The 22,263-nt window shown below is 47.6% G+C and overlaps 1 protein-coding gene across 5 annotated transcripts in view; it reads left to right on the forward strand.

Moving 5' to 3' along the window:
* Positions 1 to 20,497, forward strand: part of ZMAT5 (zinc finger matrin-type 5) — a 23,653-nt gene extending 3,156 nt beyond the window's left edge. For 2 of the 5 annotated variants that reach the window (XM_019539293.1, XM_019539295.1), the window contains exons 2-7: positions 7,881 to 8,042; positions 9,625 to 9,687; positions 9,969 to 10,049; positions 13,661 to 13,699; positions 16,617 to 16,728; positions 20,268 to 20,397. In XM_019539293.1, coding sequence (XP_019394838.1) covers positions 7,916 to 8,042; positions 9,625 to 9,687; positions 9,969 to 10,049; positions 13,661 to 13,699; positions 16,617 to 16,728; positions 20,268 to 20,397 — 552 coding nt within the window. In that variant the 5' untranslated portion in view covers positions 7,881 to 7,915. Of the gene's footprint in view, positions 1 to 7,880; positions 8,043 to 9,624; positions 9,688 to 9,968; positions 10,050 to 13,660; positions 13,700 to 16,616; positions 16,729 to 20,267 lie in introns of all 5 variants that reach the window. The other 3 variants (XM_019539294.1, XM_019539296.1, XM_019539297.1) reach the window with 3 other exon arrangements.
* Positions 20,498 to 22,263: the final 1,766 nt, after the last annotated feature.

Raw genomic sequence — 22,263 nt, forward strand, 5'->3', positions numbered from 1 at the left:
GGCTGATGAGCCTATATTTAGCCAGATCCACTTTCCTCCCTTTCTTGAAGATAGGCACCACATTGGCCTTCTTCCAGTCTTTGGGCACTATACCAGAGCGCCAAGAGTTCTCAAAGATCCGTGGCAGAGGCTGGGATCAACCCAGTTCCCTCAGTCTTTCTTCATGACTCCTGTGCCCCCAGCCTTCTAACCATTTTCATTGCTCTCTGCTGGACTCCAATTTGCTCACATCCTTTCTGCAGTGGGCCCCACAAAACTGGACACAGTACTCCAGATGTGGTCTCACCAGTGCTGAGTAGAGGGGAAGAATCACTTCCCTTGATCTGCTGGCAACGCTCCTACTATTGCAGCCCAGTATGCTGTTAGCTTTCTTCACAACAAGGGCACACTGTTGGCTCATATTCAGCCTGTTGTCGATTGTAACCCCCAGGTCCTTTTCTGCAGAGCTGCTGCTTAGCTAGTCAGTCTCCAGCCTGTACTGATGCATGGGATTGTTCTGTTGTAAGTGCAAGACTTTTGCACTTGTCCTTACTGAACTCATGAGATTTCTTTTGATCCAGTCCTCCAATTTGTCAGGTTCTCTCTGAGGAATCCTTGGTCTCAAAATTTTAGAATGAACATTAACTACAAACACCATAACAACACCACTGGGTTGTGATGGATAAAGTGCTAGAGTGACATATTGCTTTGGAACAGTGCTGTGTGAAGGGGTGGGTTACTTGGTTAGCTTTCTATATTTCTTGCTGTTTTTTCACTCCTTTATGTACGCATGTCCATTTTTAATGATCTGCCATGAGGGTGAAAGCAGATCTCATTAGAGAGCAAGAGCTCCTGGTGGAATCACAAAAAGTGATATTTACAGTCCAGTTTTGCTTCTGTGTTAAGTATAGGTGGAAGTTCTGCCATTCACTTCAAAAGTAGCAGGAAGCAGGTAAGACTGCTTGGTTTGTAATATAGTTAGAGTAGGAGTTCCTACTTGCCTTCTGTTCTTTTATGTCAAACTGGTTATTTTTAACAGGAGAGGCAAACACATAGTAGTGTGAACAATTTAAACGCCAGTGGGACAGATGTACATTTCAACATACAAAAGGTTATGAAAGGGTACGTGAAACCAAAATAAATCTTAAATTTAAACTGTCCCTTCACCAGGATTTCTGTTTTAAAAGTAGCTAATCTTATTAAAGTACATTTTAAACTGACACTCACTTTCTATTTTGCTCATGTTGGCAATCCAGAAATAGAACCAGCATGCTCTGGCTGTATAGACTGTTGTGTGGGGTTTTTTTTTTCCCCTTTTGTGTATGGTTATCCTTGAAATCAGTGTGGGCTTTTTGAGTGAACTGAGGACTCAGATACACATTGAGACTGGAAAGTTTCCTAGGTTCTGCAGACACCCATGTTCCATTTAATTATAATGGAAAGTGTCAGAATCTCTTCAGTTGCTTTGAAAAGCTCAGCTATTGTTTTTAAAATATAACTGCCTGATATTTCTTCTAAGGCAAATCTTTCTAATAAGTTGGTAAATTATTCCCATGGAATTTCATTCTGATCCTAATTCTGCTGGTAATGCCAGATAAATCCACTGAATTTGGTGGAGTTACTCCTGATTACACTGGTGTAAATGCAGTTGGAATCTGCCCATTTCTCATTATGAAGAGAAGTTGGCAGATTCAGCTGGTTTTGCCTGTTACCGTAGAGATCTGATCACATTTAAACAGGCAGCTGGGTATCATAAGCTTGATCCTTGGCTTTAACTTTACATCTGCCTAGATACCCAAGGTGGTTGAAATGGCCCTGAGCCGGGGGTTATGAGGAAGCAGGAAATTGAGAGAGAGGCCGCAAAGCAATTTTCAGGGTCCAGTACAAAAAACAGTTACACCCAGACAAAAACAAGTCAGGCATATGCCGTCTTCTGGACCGCTTTCTTTTCTCTCTTTGGATTGCCAGCTGTAAGAAAAATCAACAAATGTCCACTTAGAAAGCCCCAAACCACTGGATTTATGGCATATAAACTGTTGCTCCAAACTTTTTTTTTAAGTGAAAACATGTTGCTTTTTTATAATGGGGTAAAAGGCAAAGGTGATGAAATGAAACCCTGATTTCACAGTTGGACCTGTGCAAAGGAACCTTTATGCTTGTAGAAAAACCTTTGAAATTGGTGTTGGTACCACACAAGCTGAGGATCTGCTGATATGGATTTAGCGGTGAATAACAAACTAAATGTGCAAGAGAGAGAGATTTTAAATCAATATAAAATATTTAGAAATACGTATTAAGCAGATGCATCTACTTGTTTTCTTAACAACCAAGATTATGAAAACTGAGGGAATCTTTAACCCAAAATAATACAATTTATTTTCTGCCCATATTTCACTCAAAAAATGTGTTTGTTAGTGTGACTTGCAAACTGACTAGAAACATTTTTTTATTCCCATCCACCAGCTCAGTTTGGAAGATTACATGCCACAGGCACTGTGGATGTTTGTTTACGCTCAAACAAACAACCCTGGCAATTGACTTAAAATAAGTAAATAGATAATATTGTAGTTCCAATCTTTAGGAAGACAAAACAAGACACCCAGAAATATATGATGTCCATCTAATAGATTTTTATTATGTTCTTTTCCCGTAGCTTGAATTTGGGAATCAGCATCACAAAGAACGTAGAATCTATAGTTAGTTATTGGAAAATAACATTTCCTGAAACATACAGGAGTTCTCGCTTTTTTTTTTCTGTTGTTGTTTATTTTTTTGAATGAGCTTTTGCAGTTACAGAGATCAGAATAATGAAAAAAAGGGGAAAGAAAGGGCTTAAATTCACATTCCAAAGGGTACTGCTGCTCTTTTTTTGCCTACAGAATTTCCATTGAGCCCCATGGAGATCTTATGTTTGGAGCCATTACAGAATCAGGCTCACTATCTGTGATCTGACAGCTGTTTCTGTGGAAATGGGAGTGCAGAGGCCAGTGACTACAAGCCAGATTTTCTATTAATGTCAGGTTCTGGCGTATCCATGGAATCAACCTTCAGTGGAATTTGGAAGTGTAAACTCAACTATCACCACCCTGCAATGGACCTTGACTTTGGAAAAAGCCGTGAGAACTTTCCCATGCGGATTCCAACAGCCAGCTGGTGGCAAAGATGCACAAAATGCTGGTTTCCATAGTTGGCTACAAAAAGTCTAGTTGATCAAGGAGAATGGTGGAAATCTGGAAAATTTCTGATGACATGAGGGTTGGTTGGATCTTTCAGGGCTGCAGGAACAAAACTTCAAGTTTCAGTCCTGCTGAGCTCAGGAACACCCCACAACTGAAACTCAAGTTCCTCCAATACTATTAGTACCTTACTAGCAGGAGCCAGATTTCTCCAGGGCTAATACAGTTTGCATTTCAGTAGCATTTGGAGAGAGGGGGTAAGAATGACTGGCCCTGATCAGGGTATTCTTATCAACCAAGTATTTTACCTCCCATCACACACCCAGAGAACAAAGAAACTTGCTTAAAATAAAGGCATTTTAAATTTAATTTCTCCAAACACATTGCCTTTAAGGTGTGAGTTTCAAAGTATGTGATTCCCACTCCCTTGTATCTGTGTCTTGGCTCATGCAGACTTCCAGGGATCTTGCTGTACACACTGCATTGGAAACAAACAAAACAGTTTCTGTTCTCCTTTCTCATGGTGTTAGAGGTTGGTAGATTTCCAGTCTTGACTCTGAAACTAAGATTCCCCTCCACCAGGCACCAGGATGGCTGGCTAACACAAAAGTCTTGACAGCTTCTTTTCTAGCTCCAACCTTCTCTTGGAGGGATCTCCTGTTGCTGCTGTTATTCCTCTTGACCCTCGAGAACCTCCAGGGAGGCTCTGAGTGATTCTGAGTGTGTTTTATTTATAAGTCAGGGGTGCAGGTTGTAGCCATGTTGGTCTAACGACATAGGCAGACAAGGTTCTTTGGGTAAATCTGATATTTTTTTATTAGACCACCTAAATAGTTGGAAATTTTTTTTTTTTAGCAAACTTTCAGGTTTAAAAAGCCTATATCAGGCTGAGGAAGAACCTGCAGTTAGTGTGTACTCTTCCTGGATGGAATGATTCATTCCATGCAGGCTACACCCTGCACAGAAGGGACCAATAAGGGAAGAAAGGTGGAGATGTAGCTCTCTATGTGAGGGACCAGTACACCTCCTTGGAGGCTGACATTGGCTCCAAAGAAGAATGGCTCAACCCTCTGGGTCAAAATACTGGTTGGAAAGCGGTGGGGGGGCCATGCTGAGAGAGACCTAACTGTAGGTGTATACAACAGACCACCAAACCAGGGGGAGGAGCTCAATCTGGAGTTCTCTTGAAAACTGGCAGAGGCTGCACACGCACACGACATAGTCATCATGGGTGACTTCAATTACCCAGACATCTCTTGGGAGGAACACTTGGCTAATTTGGATCAGTTGCATTGCTTCCTGAAGAGCTGTACCTGGTTCAAGAAGTGCACGGGCCAACCAGAGGTAATGCGCTCTCCTAGACTTGGTCTTGGCCAAAGGCGACAATCTGGTGAGTGACTTGAATATAGTGGGTAGCCTGGGTGACAGCGACCATGAAACCATCATGTTCACTATCCATCACAAGGTGGGCAAATCAGCTAGCAAGGTTAAAGTTTTGGATTTCAAAAAAGCAAATTTCAATAGGCTCAGGGCAATAGAGGAAGCACTACAGGACCAAGGAACAAAGGTGAAAGGAGTACACGAAGAGTGGTTGTTCCTCAAGGACATGATGCTTGAGTCCCAAAAGAAGTCTATTCCTATGCGGAGGAAAGGTAGCAGGAGGGCTGGTAAGCCCTCTTGGCTTAATTGGGATATCACGGTCCTCTTGAAAAAGAAGAAAGAGGCATACAACCAATAGAAGCTTGGGACAGTCCCCAAGAAGGGGACTATACAACAATGGCCTGCACTTGTAGGGAGCAGATTAGAAAAGCTAAGCCAAAGACTGAATTTAAACTAGCAATGGAAATCAAGGACAATAAGAAGTCCTTTAGAAATGTAGGGAACAGGATGAAAACAAATGGAAGTATGGGGTCACTGCTTAACAACTCGGGGAGGGGGGGCGGGGAACAGCTGCTTACTGACATGCAGAAGAAAACAGAACTCCTGAATGACTACTTTGCTTCGGTATTTTACTGGACTAAGGGGAAAATCATACTAGATAAGGTTCAGAATGGGCCTTATCAGCTGGCCAACATCATTACGGGACCTCTGGCGAAACTCTTCCAAAACTCGTGGCACTCGGGGAAGGTTCCCTGAAGACTGGAAGAGGGCCAATGTTGTGCCCATTTTCAAGAAGGGGAGGAGAGAGGACCTGGGAAGCTTAGAATTAATCTAACTTCTATCCCAGGGAAAATCCTGGAAAGATTAATCAAGGAGTCTGTGGGCAGGTCTTATTTTACCAATTTCATCTATGACCAGGTAACTTGCCACCTGGATAAGAGAGAGGAGGTTGACTTTGTATACCTCGGCTTCCAAAAGCTTTTGATCTGGTATCCTACGATGTTCTCATGAGAAAATTGGAGGATTGTGGGCCTAACTGTGAGACGGGTGCATAGGAAGCTGGCTGTGGGGTAGGACGCAGAGAGTTCTAATGAATAGAACTGTGTCACCCTGGCGAGACGTGGCTAGCGATGTCCCTCAGAGGTCTGTGCTTGGTCCAGTGCTTTTCAGCATCTTTATCAGTGATTTGGATGTGGGGGTGAAGAGCTGACTGACGAAGTTCGCGGACATCACCAAGTTATGGGGGAGCATGGTTACGCTCAAAAATAGGCTGGATGTACAGGCCGACCTAGACAGGCTGGCAAGTTGGGGAGATCAGAACCAGATTACGTTCAATATGGAAAAGTGTAAAGTGCTCCACCTGGGGATGAACACCCCTCACATGCTTACAGGCTCAGTGGTGCCAAACTGACTAGCACCATGACTAAAAGGGACCTTGGGGTAATAATAGATCTCAGTATGAATATGAACCGTCAGTGCGATGCTACAGCCAGCGGGGCGAACAGTACTCTGGCATGCATCAATTGATGCATCTCAAGCAAAATCAGGGAAGTGATTCTTCCGCTTTACTTAGCACTAGTGAGACTGCAGCTGGAGTACTGTGTCCAGTTCTGGGTGCTGCACTTCAACAAGGATGTGGAAAAGCTTGAGAGTCCAGAAAAGAGCCACCCATATGATCAGAGACTTGCAAGGCAAGCCATACGAGGAAAGGCTGAGGGACTTGGGCCTCTTCAGCCTAAAAAAAGAAGACTGAGAGCGGACTTGGTAGCAGCTTACTGCTACATCAGGAGCGTACATGAGGGGCTCGGCAAACAACTGTTCACCAGGGCACCCTTGGGGAAAACCAGGAGTAATGGCCACAGACTCCTTGAAGACCATTTTAGGCTTAACACTAGGAAAACCTTCTTCACAATTAGGGTGTCCAGATTGTGAAATAAACTCCCTCCAGAGGTGGTGCAATCGCCTACCCTGGTAGTCTTCAAGAGGAGACTGGATGGTCACCTTGCTGGGGTCACCTGACCTCAGTTATCTTTCCTGCCTAGTGCAGAGGGGCTGGACCTAATGATCTTGTGAGGTCCCTTCCAGCCCCTTACAATCTATGAATCTAAGAATGTTGTGTATCTTATTTATAAGTCTTGATTGCTTGTGGTGGTTTTCACGCTATTTTTTGCAGACTTCACTGTCAAGTTGTTCAAAACTATATTGTCACTTTCAGAGTTTATGTATCATCTTTAGCATTTATAAGGCATCCTTTATACTCCAAGAGAGGGAATTTTCTGCAGCCAGGGGCCAAGGTTTTGTAAGCAGCATAAAATACAGCACAGGGGACCTGGAGAGAGGCACATGTGAAACTGCAAGCCACCTTTTCACCCCCACAATTTAGGGCTGCCCCTGGTGCTAATGTGTACCCAGATGTAAAGCAGACACCCAAGGACTGTCCTCATATTTTGATTCTTCTAAGGGCTGGCTGTGGGCTGATCCTCAGCACAAAATCTCAAGGCTAGAGACATGCCCCTTCCCACAGCAGGCATTTCTTCTGTAGCAGAGTATGTGAAGGGACAGAGCAGGGTGATGCCTGACTGCTTCTGATGGTTTCTTAGAATCCCACCAACAAAGATGCTTTTCTCACTTAACCATGGGCTTGTCCAACTTTATTCACTGTCAGAGCAGTGTCCAGGGGAATGAAGGGGCACATCCTTCCTGTATTTATTTTGAAGTAGGAAGAGAGGAATCCATTGAAGAAGAGTAGGTTGGTGGCATGGAGGGTGGAAGAAAGGGTAAGGACAAAGCAATTCTGTCATTGCAGTTAGCATTTGTAAAGCAATACTAAGCTCTCAATAGATGCATGCAGGATTGAGCAATACCAGCCCTTTGTCATCTAAAACAGTTGTTCTTGGACTGCCTTCCTCCCCCTTGTGCACCTTGGCAGGGATATCTTCATTAGCAAAAACACAGGGTCTCCATTCCCTTCCTGTGCAGGTTGTGGAGTTGTCTGATATCCCTGCTTTGGATGATCTGGACTCCCAGTCAAGAAACAACAGGCAAATTCTGGACTACTCCCGTTTTGTGGAGTAAGAGGCTGGATATAAATTGAAGCCTTTTCTCCCACAGGGCAATGTAGAGCAGGATCCAGCAGACTCAGTGTTGTCAGGCAATAGTATAAATTAGCTGGTCTCACCCCTTCCTCTCTGTCCACCCCCATCCTCCCAACTGAGCTTGAAAGGATTCAAGATACTATCCATTGGCTGCCAGAGCTGTACACCTGTGAATCACTAGAGTGTGCTTGCCTACTGCTGAGAGTGGGCACTGCAGGGAACTCGGGCTTTGTCTGGTGCTGTCTTGCAGGAAACAGTGACGTGGATGCATCTGCTGATGGATAAATGGGTAAAAGGTACTTCTGTGATTACTGTGACCGGTCCTTTCAAGACAACCTGCACAACAGGAAGAAACACCTGAATGGGGTACAGCACCTGCGAGCCAAGAAGGTGTGGTATGATCTGTTCCGAGGTGGGTGCTGCCAGTTGTGCAAAACCTCCACAGGCAGGTGGGTCATGGGTGGGAGAGTAGCAGGGATAAATGAGTCTGGATCAACACTGGTCATCTGTGTAGGGTACCATTTGTACCATTTTGTCACAAGGAGCAATTCTGACTTGATTGTAGGACTGCCAGATTATTCCAGAGGCACAAGCACCATGTGCTTGGGGTGGGAGGAGGGAATCATAGATGTCAGTTTGTGATTTGAAGTGAGCTGGAAAGAACCAGGAGAGCAATTACAGGTGGTAGGAGCTGCAAAGAAAGCATTAGAAAAACCAAGAGAGCAAGTTCTAGGAGGGGATTAAGCAGCTTTTGAAGACCAGGAGGGCTATTTTGAACTATATTTTGACTGGGAAGGCAGGGGATACTGGAGAGAACAGCGTAGAGGAGTGCAGCTGTATGTGTGAGAATGTAAAACACTACCTGCACAGGGCAGGGATTGAGAACTCTAGGGTGTGATTGCCAGGATAGGGTTTCCAGCAGGAGAGCGGTCAAGGCAGAAGTGACCACCAGGAACATTGCAGGGATGGAGCTAGGCCAACCTCAGTCATGGAGGAGGTGGGAAAGGAAGAGAATTCAGGGGCTTATGGAGCTGTGAGCTCAGAGAGTTGGACAGGTGACTTTGCTCTAGTCCAGGAGAAGACCTAGTGTTTTTGAGACATTCAGGATACTTCTCTTGGCCAGGAGTTTGTCTGGCTTGGGTGGGCAAAGAGCTTTTCTGGCTGAAATTGGCACAGGACAGCCCTGAAGGGCCATCAGTGGGAACAAGGTTTGGTCTGTGGAAATGTAGGTGACTCTGCTGCTGACAGACTGATGATTCCTCCCCCGAAGGGGTTAATGGTGGGTAGGGCAAGCTGCATGTTCATTCAGTTTTAGGCTCTCTTTATGCAGCTGTATCCCATGACCTGTACTGATTCACAGCATTCACCTTCCCCTTGGCTAGGAAGAGACTGCAGTTCCTAATGGTACCCAACATTAACTGGTACAACTTCCACTGAAAGCTATGGGAGTTGCCTCCTCCACCCTGAACTTGGTGTCTATTCCCTCCTAGTTTTCTTTAGGAAAAAATCTTGGTAGAAATTAAGGCCCCCATTTTTAGTTTTATGCAGTGGACCCTTGACAAGAGATCCAGGGGGTCTGGCTTTCAGAACTGTTGAACAGCCCCAGATGCCACTGAGCTGAGCTGACTCTCCCATACAGGAACATTGCAGAGACTCGTTGTTTTGGTCCCACACTTGATTTCTGTTGCCTGGCTGGGAAAGAAATTCAAAGCAGAAAGAAAGCAAGCTGATTTTTCCACAGCTAGTGAAGACCAAAAGCAAGGACTGCAAATGAGGAATACATCAGTCACTGGTTTCGATAGTCCACCAAGCTCTCCTTGGCTATGCTCACACCTCTTGTGTGTAATGGCCACTCACAAAGCAGCTGCCCTGTGTACTATCTTGGAATGACACAGTATCTCTTGTTCAAAATGGCCTTTCACCAGTGGGCTGGCAGGCATGTGGTTTTTGGGGTGAGATGGCACTAATCTTCCCAGTTTCTTATTTTCCCTCAGATGCTGCTGCTATTCTGCAGGAGGAGCAGAGCAAAAAGCCCTGCAGGAAATTTCTACAAACAGGTTAGTCCTTTGTCTGGTGACTTTCCATGCAGTAATAACTAGGATGTTCTAGTTTAGCAAATCCCTTTGCCAGCCAGCTCAGTGCTGCTTTGGGGGAGCCCTGACATCTGTGCACCTAGCAAATGGTACTGTAGAGCTGGTGGACATACATATATGTCCTCATATGTGTATTTATACATGGAGGATGAAAGTGGGTTTGTGTGCCCCAGTGCATAGGGGAAAACTTGCCCCATGCACAGTGCCTGCTGTTCTGATATAGCTGTGTTTGGCTCTCCTTCCAGGCCAGTGCGATTTTGGATCCAACTGTAGATTCTCCCACATGACCGAGATGGACCTGGAGAGACTGAGTGCACAGGTGCATGGTGAGTGGAGACAGAAACAAGAAAATACTTATTGATGTCTCAGAGAGAATGTGAATGCTGGCTGCAGAGTGTGGTGGGACATAAGGAGGTGCTCAGGATCAATTGTATAGTGGTAATCAATGTACAATGTTGTCTCCATAGAATGGCTGTGCAGCAAAAGGAGTGTGGATCCTGCCAGCTCGCTCCCTCCCCTTTTTTCCTTTTTACCATCTGAGCTTTAGCAGTAGTGTACATGCAGTAATCTTCTGTGTGGATCCTGCTTTTGATCTCCTTGTACAAGTGAAGACCTAAGGAATACAGTTGCTGTATGTTACTGTTCAGAGCTACAACATGGACTGGGTTATCTGTGTCCCCCGGGTTTTTTAGGTAGCTATATAATGAGTTGTTGCCAGCAGGGGGCACCAATACATCACATCCCCCAAACTCATACTTTCACATGAGTTTTCCCTAACATTGTCTTATACAATTACAGGAGCACCGTTTCTCTGGTCCCTGTGCCAGCTTTGCCTTTGGCCAGCTGGGTCACCCTATGAAGAGTGCACAGGGTCCTGGCTTCAGAAATGATCCAGGGTTTCTCCCTTGTGGGGTAACGGAGTTTGGGATGGGGCTGAGGTTTGCATGCATGTGGGCTGCTCTCCTTGTTTGCCTGTGAGGGAGGCAGTGGTTTTCATCCATACTGTGATCATTTGTGAACAGAAAGTGTAGGACTCTTCCCATCTAGTCAGAAAGGAAAGGGAGGATGGTTAGGTCTCTTCCTGGGGTTAAGAGAACCCAGGGGTCCAACATCAGGGACCTCTTCAAAATGGGTCATTTCCCTATGCTTCCAACTGATGCTGAATGTTGCTTGTACAGTTATAAGCATTCAGAAAAGCAGAGGGAGAGAGAGAATGTTAAAATGGGGGTATATGTTTCAGGACCTTGATCTATTGTTGGGATCTGTTTGAGAGAAAGGAAGCTGCTATGGATTCAAAGGAGCAGCACAGAGTGAAACACCACTAAGCTGTCTGAGGCTTTGCTGTTGCTGAGTCAGTCTGCGAGTGCCTGAGGCTTCTCTGCAGATCGATAGCTGAACAAAGCTGGCAGTCAATACAAATCCTTCCAGTTGGGCCACATGGGAGATGGAACACTCCAGCCGTCTCTGCTGCCACCGCCACCCTCCTTGGAAAGGAAATACCTATCTTGCCATCCTGTTGCCTATTTCCTCTGCTCCTGCCTGCCTGATCAGGGCCTATCAGTGTCCTTTTAGGTGCACAGCCCTGGGCGCTGGATTCCCCTGGGGCTGGTAAGGAAGTCATGGTGTTTGGTAGGACTTGTACAACTTCTGCCATTTCAGGTTGTTTATAGTAGGACCAAGCATTCTTCACAGTGGAGTTGAGGCATGGGCAGGAATCTGGCTTGTTGTTCCAGACCCTGGTAAACATGTTTCCTGGTTACTCTTGTTATTGGCAGTGATTTTGTGTCAAATAGGTTGGCTGCTGAGGGGGGGAAATTGGCCTGCAAGAGAGCTAGGTCCTGCAGAACTCCTTTTGCCTTATAAGTATGAAGTCTTCATTAAGATTCTAAGGTTCCTGTTCACAGAGCATCTAGCCTAGATGACTGGGCTCCACTCATACACTGAAGCTGGGCTCTGAGACCTCCACACATGCACTGAAGGGAGCAGTGCAGTCTGAGTGCAGGGCAGAGGAGTTCCATTGTCATCAGCAGGAATCCTTAGGAGAGTACAGGCCACTTGCATAAGCAAGAGTGTGCACCACAGTCAGGGCTCAAAATCCAGGGTCACTGAGCCTCAGCAGGGCTGAAGGGACTTGATGGAGATGTTTTTAAGGTTGTGAAGGGAAGAGAGGCAGGGGGTCAGTAACATGGATAGGATCACTAGGCAGAAGATACCCAGCATGCAGTCATCATGCAGGAGTCAGGACATCAGAGGCATAATCTGTAGCTGGGCTTCAGAATGGGGGGACACAATTTTAGACACACGGGTGAAAATCAGGTTAACCCTACCCCCTCACTCACTGCAGAGCTCTAGAAGGAATAAACAGTACTTAGCTAGATATACACGGTACCTTCCATGACCCGTGAAACTTGGCCAAGATTTGGGAGTGCCTCTTGTGGTGGCATGAAATGAGACAGGCTGTGTTAGTCACTTGGGGAGTTAGATGGCTCCCTCAGGAACAGTTGGTCCAAAAAGCCTCTGTAAAGAGTTTTAGCTGTCTATTAGAACACAGCCTTGGTACTTCAGCACTGTGAGACACTGCCAGAGATGTGATATGGGATTGGATGGATCAGTGATCCTGACTCAGTATGCTGCTTATGGAGTCATTCCCTGCTTCCAGTGGGGTACAGTCCTAGCTCTGCTTTTTGGCTGGGTCACAGCATGAAGCGGCCTGCCTGTAAGGCACTGAGCAAGGTATGAGAGAAGCAAAAAGCTCCACAGCATTTTCCAGTCTGTGTGACAAATACAGAAACTGCAGTTGTTGCATGTGATTATTCTTTGCCCCCAGTGTGATAAAAACAATCTTGGAGCTGCCTAGCTCTGCTCTCCTTAGCTAGGCTATATATGGGGCATAGCAACATGCCAGGCTGGAATGGACCCATGTTCCATCTTGTCTAGGCTTTTGTCTTCTGTAGTGGCCAGGGCCCTGTGCTTCAAAAAATGTGCAAAACCTGGCAATATGGATAAAGCTGCCCCTAGGGGAAGTTTTCTCCTAAGCCTTGTTAGTGTTTGGCTTATGTATGAGTGATTGTTGAATCCAGTTACCCACTTAGCTTCAATAATCACATGGCAGCAGGTTTCACCAAGTAATGATACATGGTGCTAGAATTAAAGGGGATATTTTAAAAATCTGAATATGTTAATTGTAGTGGGTGTCTTGTGTGTGTGCATTACGTTTTGTAGGCAAGTGGGAAATTTGCCACACCATTCATTATAGTAGCTTTGGAATCAGGACCAGCTGGTTTAAGCCACTTTGCTGCTGCCACTCAAATGTGCATTTACAGTCACAATAGTTTCCTCCATGACTAGGGAGGGGAGTAGTATTCCCAGTTATACAGCACCAAGGCATTAGCTGGCTGGACCTGCTGCGTCATTCATCATCAGCAAGACACTTACATTGTCATTTTAAATATGGTCGTGTCAGGAGAAGTCACTGTAAAATTGGCATCTTCTTGCTCAAACTTATTGGTTCCTTGCTGCTCTGAGTCAGTTTGCTTATAGTATCGACACAAACCAGTCCCTCTCATTAAACCCAGACAGCCAATACCACCATGATGAGAGTAAGTCATCATCCATTTCTCTTTAGATAGGAATGCAGCAGGTTCACTGAACACTGCCTGGCTTTGCTTCTAACCTTATGCTTCATCTGCAGTATGTGGGACAAGTTCTGATGGAAAAGTCTTTCTGCTCAGAGAGGGATTCTTAACAGCAGAGTTCAGACCCAGAGCTTGCCTGGTGGTCTGGGATGCTCTGAGAGGTTGGTTCTGGCCCATATTTCTTTGTAACACGTGAAGATACAAGATTCCAAAAGACCTCAGCCTGGCTCTCTCTTTTGGGCATCGGGGTTTGCAAGCCTGGTGCTTGATTCATGTAAAACTTTTTTTTTTTTTTTTTAAAGGACCAAATTTTCTTTGGAAGTCATTTGGGAAGACAGAAGGTAAATCTAGATTCCCACTCCAGTGTCATTAGAGGGGCTCTTTTCTGACTACAGCCAGTCTTTAATTGGCTGTAATTAGGCTTTGAAGCAAACACCCCAGTGAGAAGGATGAGGATGGCACTTGCACTGTCTGGCTGTTTCTGCAGTCTGGAAGTGTGCTCACTTATTGAGAAAGAAGGGCTAGGAAGTTTGCTTTCAGAATAAAAATGGAGATCTGGAAAAAAATCCATCCAAAGTCTCAGGAGTATCTTGAATCCCCTGATATCTTGGATAATTTCTGAGTGGCGCAGGTGGGAGTGGGACTTACAGAGGGAAGCTGAGTAAGAGGGACTAGTGGATTGTTAGTGAGTTTATTTAAATTGGTGTAAAATTGATAGTTGTTTCCAGTGCCCCTGGGGTCACAAGGGGGGATTATGGAGAGCAGGGTCTGACCCCCAAGGTTTGTGAGGTTCTGCCCACTGGTTCCTTCCCCCCCCCCCCAGTCTTAATGGAGCTGCAGTGTGTTATTGAGACAGTTGAGCCTGGTTTGTGCTACCCTCATGGCTAAATATTGAGCAGCCTGAGTGGTAGGGCACTCTCCTGCCCGGCATTGCCCTACTGATGGGGTGGCGTAAAAGGGAAGCCCCAACCTAATCTGTGTCTAGGTATTTGTGTGGCTGTCTTCACTGTCCTAAGTACCTTGCAGTCACTGGTAGATGACCCTCCAAGTCTCACTACAAGGTCAGAGGACCAATACTTGATCTACAGAGGGGAGAAACTGAGGTAAACTGAGATTAAGCAGCTTGCCCATAGACCTCCTTTGTGACTGTAGCTGAATTGGAAATTGTACCTAGCTCTCCTAAGTCCCACTCCAGTGCCCTTTCTGTTAGTCTAGACACCCTCTGCATGTCCCTTCCAGTTTGGGACCAGTGCTGGGTGGTTTTCAAAACTGAGAATCCAAGGAGGACAGGAGACTTGATGAGCTGCCTTTCATGCAGTGAAGGTCCTTGGCTGTGGATTCCCAAGCAGCACATATGCTTTGGGATCGAACCAGGCCTCTGTGGTAGAGGCAGCAAATACACTGCCAGCTTCTCCCAGCAGCACCAGGTGAAAAGGCCAGAAGACAAATTATCCATCTTCTGCTGCTCATTGTGTAGCACGTTTCTGCTGTCCTCATTAATATTCAACAGGCAGATGAATAATTGGTTGCCACAGTTAGGATGGAGCAATCCTTCATTCTGCCCGAATGATATTAATTTCACACTCTGTCTGGAAATGTATAATATTTTCCCTAAGAGTGTGACGTGTGATGTTTTGGGTGCTGAGCAGGCTCCTCGCAGAAAGTGGCTTAGGGCAGCTGTCCCTGGAAGGGTGATCCCTGGGCAAATGATTTCTGGGTGGTGTAGGGTAGGGAAGGGAAGGTTGTTCAGAAGTGACCAGCTCCCAAGGATTTGAATATTCCAGGAGGGTGAGGAGGTTCCTTTGTTAATATCATACAGTTTTTTAAGTAGTTGCATTTCCTTCTAAAGGAAGTGTATTGTGGACTTAACATAGCTCTGAATGTCTTGTTTGCTGATTGTGTCTGATATGCGTCTGGGGAGGCATGTGATTGTGGTATTAGTTAGATCATGGCCTCATCTGGGTACACAGGGACCATAGAGCTACTCTGACTGGGACAACTGAGAATTCTTTGGCTGTCAGAGGTCACAGTTGCTACCTAGGGGACAGGCTGCAAGAAGTGTGTGCGCCTGGATGCCATTGCACTGTGGTGATTTGGGAGGCCTGTTACCTGACTAATTTAGAGCAGACCTGTGGTTGCTGCATTTTTAGTCAGGGGCTGAACTGGCACCTGACAGCTCTGAGATTTAAAGGTGTGCGACAGAGGCGATGCGTAGGGGGTGCACATGGGTGCAGGTGCACCCCCTGTGCATGGCGGTGCAACCACTACAAAAAGGCAGGCAGGCAGTCGCCACCCCGATGCCAGAGTGCCAGTGGTGTCTGCGGGTGGTCTGCAATCCCTGCTGGCCACTTCTGATGCTGCCAGTGGTGGCTGAAGATGGTCGCCGACCCTTGGTTGGCACTCGCCTCCCCACCGGCCACCGACAGGTTGTGGGAGCTCCCCAGCTCCTGCCGCCACGCTCCTGCTGCCACTGTGTCCCCCCCAGCCACCGGGGTCATGAGTCATTCATAGTGTGCAAGAAGGGGACATAGTTACCATCTCCCCCTTGGCTATGCAAAATGGAAGCTCCAGTTTAGTTTTACCACTCCTGGCCCTGCTGGGTTGGCACTGATATATCCAGATAGGATGTTAGCCTGGACTAATCACTGGTCAAACAAGTCTCTGTCCTGTAAGCAGCTGGGATTGGAAAGCATTGAGCAGCAACCACCCTGAGAACAAACTCTGCTAGTGTTCTCGTTAGGCTTCCTCAAAGCCTAGTCTCTCCCTCTCACACAGGTGCCCTCTGGACCTCTGAAACTCATGCCAGCTCCACACTGACTTGTAGAAACTCCCTCTTCATAACCAGCTAGCTGGAGCAGAGGTGGCTGGTTACTTCCCTGCCAGGCAGAGGAACAGTTCTCTGGAAGCTTTTCTAGGCCCTGGGCCAGCAGACAGTAAATGCTGCAGGAGAGGTCAAAGCCAATCTCCCAGAGTGGGGAGGGGGCCAGGTTGTCTCAGTAGGTGCCTGACCCGCTCCTCTGCTTGCTGTGCAGGTAATCAGAATTGGCTTGTGCTCCTGGCCCTGGCCCTGGGGAAGTCAAGCGTCCAATGGCAGGTGTGCAGTGGAGGAGGAGGGCCTGCCATGGGCCAAATTCCATTGGAAAAACTATTGACTGCAAGAAAATAGCTGAAGGGTAATGAGCAGTGTGTTAAATGGAGTGAAAGGATTGTAGTGCTGGCTCTGATGGATCCCCTCTTGCCTTCTCTCCCCTCAAACAGAGGAGCGGAGATCAAAGGAGCAGCAGCAGGAAGGAGCAGATGTCCCAGTTGGTACAATCGAGGAGTGGCTAGAGAAGAGAGCAAAGAGGCTGAGCTTGGCTCAGAGTAACAGGTATGTGCAGCTAGAAGCCATTCTTCTGAGGAGAGTGAATAGGGCTCTTTTGCTTTCTTGCCTCCCCCAGTCCTGAAGGACCCTGGGGATGCAGAATCAGGAGGCACAGCTACTGACTTAGAGCCTTTGAAAGTTGCAGGCTTCAGAGTTGTGAATGCACGCTTGATGTGTGCATCATACTTGCATGCATACATCAGAAGAGCATAGAAACTTGTCTCTGCATGCCCAACTGAAAATCTGGGCCTTGCTTTCTTTGTGCCTCAGTTTCCCTCTCTGAAGCAGAGAAAGTGAAACTTCTCTCCTTGGTGGAAGGTGCTTGGAGTTGTCTTGGTGGAAAATGCCAAGGAAGTGCTCAGTGTCATTAACACTCAGTCAGGGACTGCCCAGTTACCCCATCTCCAGGACAGCTTCCCCACCCTCTGCCTGTCCTATTTGCACAGCTCTGCCAGTGCCTGCCTTTTGGTGTGCTTGCAAGGAAGGGGGATCAGCTCCTCCCAGTGGCTCTCTGAAAGCCTGATAGTGCCTGCTGTCTTTGCACTCACCTGACTGTGCCGCAGGCTTAATTGGATGACACTTGGTCAGGCGCCAAATCTCCCTTTTGTTCTCATCTCCATGCTTCTGTCCTTCCTGCGTTGGTTTGGGCTCAATCTTCCTTCTGGAGTATCGCTAGGCTTGCTGTTTCCCATTTATTCCACCCATCAGCTCAGCTGCTCTTAGCCCTGCAGCAGAGTACGGTTACAGTCGATAACCTTGATACCCATGCAGAGCATCTACTCCATTACATTCGCCCTGCTCAGGGATCCTTTCAGAGCTTTGCCAGACTCTGTGGAATCATCACTAACTAGCATTCTGCCTCCTCAGTCCTCACAGATGGGAAGAGGGCTGGGAGTGACAGGTGTCTGATTTTTTTTACCCCACCTCAGTCTCTGGAAGCTCTGCTAGTATATCTGCTTCCCAGGAGCCAAACCCCACCTTTGGCTTAGTTCACCGTTACTAAAACAGCTTCAAAACACCCTGCAGCCCCTGAGATCTGCTGGCTGGGACATCTGTGCTTTCTGCTTTGCCTGGCAAGAAGCTGCTGCTCTACACTGTGTGCTGGGGACTATTCTTTAGAGGTGATCCCAAGTGTGGTAGGGGTCTGTTCAGCTGTGGTTTGTACTCAGAACTGTTTTGTGGTACTGGATGAGCAGTCATTTTCCTCCATCTATCCTTTCACTTGGCTCTGATATTCTATGGAAGCATCCAGCAGTGCTTTCATGGGTGTGTAAGCTTGAATGATAGCCCTGCCCACATGCCTGCCTCACCTGGCCAGTTGCTTCTGTGAAGCCTTTTAGATGACACAAAGTGGTAGAAGGTACTGTCTACCAGCAGAGATGACATCAGGAGACACAATGGGGCTGCTCCCATCTCTGACTGTTGTGAATGTAGCTAGAGGTAGGAGCAGCTCAAGCAGTGATGGAAAAGGTTTTGGAAGCTGAGTACTTTTGCCTCCACTGACACAGGCATGGTACAGGTAGCTCTAGCCTCCACAGATAATGTGCCTCAGGCCATAACCTGAAGTGTCTGTGTCTGCAGCTCTGCCCTTGGCCACCCTGGGTCCTCTCAGCTGAGTTACTTTCACATGGCCTTCCATCCTGTGAGAAATGGATAAAGGTCCACTAGCTTGTCTAATATACACATACACAGCCATCCAGTCCCTTCTAACCTAGATTTAAAGGGAGGGGCTGATTGGAAAAATCTAATCCTCTCTGCCTGGGCCTGGTGGGTTGTGTCTTTCTTTGGATAGAGGCAGTGATAGAAGGAAATCTAAGAATGATCATCAGGCCTGGTATATGCACTTGGGTTGGTAGTGTTGTGTCCCCTGTGTCAGGGGAGCAGGGTAGTTTTTTGAGGGTTTTGTTTTTTTCTTCTTGGGTTTGCACCAGTGTTGCTATCAGTTAATGTGGAGCCAGTTATATTGGTACAAAGATATCTTATGCTGCAGTCTCTCTTTCCTCCTCCTAGTACAGGAATCGGGTATATCAGTCAGCATTCTACAACTGTGTCCTTACCCAGCTTCAGCTTTCTAATGTAGGCAAGGCCTGAATATGATGGAAGCAACATTCCCGCACGAGCCAAAACCATCCACATAGCATTTCCCAGCAATGTCATGCAAAGTCCAGAAAAATCACCCAGGGAATGTGAATGTTAGGCCAAATGATCAGTCCACTCTGATAGCATGCATAGCAGACCTCTGAACATTAATAACTGCTCTCAGCACATCATCTGGGCTCTGAAGGAGTGGAGGTAGTGCTGATTTGCTGGATAAATCCCATTACGTAAAACTTGATTGGGTCTGTCCTGGCTTAACAATTAAAGAGATACATGAGGGTCAGACATAGAGGTCTCCAAGAAGCAGCACAAGGCTGCTGTTGGGGCTTGTGTGGGAGAGCAAATATTTCTTGCTCCTAGGATGGGAAATTTAATGGAGAAGGGGCTGGTTGCCCATGAATTTATGACTTAGGTGGCCAAACTTTACTCCTCTGGAGCAAAGCAATACACTGGATCAGTCTGGCCCCTGACATACGAACTGATTGATTATCCTCTCCAGAGTGAGAGGCCACTTCACTTTGAGTTCGGGCTAAGGAGCTGCCCAGTGTTAACTGAGCAAATCTTTGTCCTGTCAGGCAAGTGTTTGGTGCCTCAGTGATAGCTCCTGTCTCCCAGCACCACAAACATGCCTCTCTCACTCCCAAGCACATTTTTGGGAAATGATACACACTTGAACTGGAAGGAAACTCTGTGTTCCAGGGGGCAGCATCATGGTTGTGTGGCATGGTGGCTGAGCTACCAGTGCCAGGTAGATCTCTGGGGGAGAGGAGTAAAGGGTATGTCCTATTAGGAAGCTTTTGCGATTCTTTACTCACATGCACTGAGCTTGAGGACCTTCACTGATCCAGACCACAGAACATGAATAAAAGTTCTGCAGCGTTTAGACAAGGAGGCAGTGCCCCCAAGCAGCTACAGCTTCCTTCTCTAATAACATGATTAGGTACTTCCACAGGCATCTTGGGAGCTCCTTTATATTCAGCCCTTTTGGCAGTGCCTACCTAGCTCAGAATTACAGCTGGCCCAAAATAAATTTTGGAAACATCAGGTTTTGTCAAAACTCCATCATACTTACTGGTCTCGGCTCACAAACCTTTGTGAGTGGACAGAGATGAACACTGCCTTCTCGCATCATCCGTAGTTGTGAAGTGTTCCAGCATCTACTCTCTCCTCGTTTTTCTGTTCCCCAACAAACTGTTCCCTGTGACACCCCCCCCACCTTCTAAGTCACAGGCTTTGATCTAACAAGACTTGTACCCACTTTCCCAGAAGCCTTTGTACAGGGATGACCTGTGGCCTCTCACTTGGCCAGAGAAATGTTTGGGGTGGGGGAGGTGAACACTGAAAAACTGTGCTGAGAAAGGGGTGGCTATCATGGCCAGCGAATATCGCCATGGCTCTGCACAGCTGAAACTGAATCTAATGCTTGTTTTTATTTCCTTCCCTGCCAGCCCTCTGCCTGAGAAACCATCTGTGTTTCAGTACCCACCTGGCTGGCCTCCAATACAAGACCTTCCCCCATCCCTTCAGGCCCCACCTCCTGGAGGCTGGCCAATCCCAGCCAACCTTCAGTGGGGGTGAAGGACACAAGGACCAGAGATGCAGGAAGGGCAGCTGAATGTTCTCTGGAGGAAATGTACAATATTTGCAGCTATTTTATAAATAAAACTGTCTACAACCCAAGCGGTTTGTCTGGGTTGTGTTGGGGTAGTTAGTCAGATATGGTGGTGCCCCAACCATCTTCTTTTTCCAACTTTCCATTAGCTCTGCTGACCTACTGCAAACTGCCTTCTTGTTTCTGAACTGACAACCCAAGCACGCTTCCTGTCTGCAAGGGTTACAAACTGCGTGCACCGTGATTTCCACAGGGTTTTCCTTGGAAAGAGGTGAGGGGAGGTTGGGAGATCCCTGCTAATGGAGATAAGCATTAGCCCCAGCCTTGTGGCCTTTACAACAGAATGCTAAACCTACCTGCCCATGCAAGTTTTTCTCCAGTTGTGATGGTGAAGGGCAAACTCCCCATAAAAGTCAATTCCAGATCAACTTTACTGGTTAAAGTGGTGGTAACCAGAGAGTATATAACCTTTATATGTGATCGTGTTGGGCCTGCATTCGAGACCTCCAGTGCCTGGGTGGGTACAGAGCCATGTGCTGAGGAAAGCAGTTCTGGCTGCAGCCTTCCTCACTGCTTGAAGAGACAGTGATCCTAGATTAGCTGTGAGGAAAGCTGCAGCCAGCCTGTCAGGTGCAGATTGGTGCCTGATAGTAGTCAGGTCCAGGGCTGCTTCTGCCCTTCTCTGTCTCTGCAGCAGCCGGGGGGAGCTGCAGGCTCTGACTGCAGCTGCCCAGGTGCTAGGGCCACTATTTAAAAGGCTGCCCCATGCCATGTTCCCTGGTCACATGCTTCCCTGGCCTGAAGCAGCCTCCGCTCCAAGTGTGGCCCTGGTCAGCCACCCGGGCATGCCGTGCTGAGCTGTTTTGAATGCACCGGGGGTGCCCCACCCACTATGCCATGCTGCTGCTGATCACCATGGTGCCTTGGGCATGGCTGAGAACATGGCACCAGAGCCCTGAGTTTCGACGGCATCACAGGCAAGCCCATGCTTCCCTACAATGTGCACTGCTGCCTGGAGGGGTATCTCTGCCTATGCTATGAATCCTTGACCCCTGTGGCCAAGGAGATCACTGCTGCCATTGACAAGTTTCTCTGCATGTGACAGGTCCCTGGCTGCCTAGTTGGGAGCTTGGGGGCCACTCAGTAAAGTCCTGAACTCCCTCCTGCCTCCCTGCATGTTGCAGGGGGAAACTCCAGTGGGGAGGGAAGGGGAGGGTTCAAGCCTGTGTGTGGGGCCCCTGGCTCCTGGAAGGCAGCCCAGGGGCAGGTGGGTGAGCTGGTGCAGACATGGGTGGCCATGGCAGCCCCTTCTTCCGCTGACCCCCTCCCTATGTGGGGCTTAATGGATGGGCATGGCTGGCACTCCCGGAGGTCAGATTTAGTCCCTGCCTAGGGTGAGCTGGTCTGGCTGCCTGTGGTGTTCTGGGGCACGGAGGCACGGTGCCTAGCCACCCAGGCAATGGCCCACTTTAGGGAGGAGCTGGGGCTGTTCACTGCTGGAGCCACCCCTGGCATGTCCTTCTCACTTGGGGTGCACTGCTGGAGTTGGTGGGACAGGTGCTGGCAGTGCTGGGTGCTAGGCAGCTGAGAGGAGCCCAGGAGGGTCATGCCACCCCTTTCCCTGCTCCTACTTGGCCCAGCCCCCCAGGGAGCCATGCAACTAATCCCCCCAGTGCATGTGACAGTGAGGGATGGGGGGGCATTTCCCTGCCCCCTTCTCTGGCAGGATGGGGACCCCCAGCTGCAGTGGGGTGGTGCTGGGGGTGAGTCCACAGCATGTGCATGTTTTAAAAGGGTCCACCAATGGCAGAAGCTGTGGTTTTGGCCAGGCT

Source organism: Crocodylus porosus, unplaced genomic scaffold, assembly GCF_001723895.1.
Source record: "Crocodylus porosus isolate Cpor-Errol unplaced genomic scaffold, CroPor_comp1, whole genome shotgun sequence".
In the NCBI taxonomy this organism is placed as follows: domain Eukaryota; kingdom Metazoa; phylum Chordata; order Crocodylia; family Crocodylidae; genus Crocodylus; species Crocodylus porosus.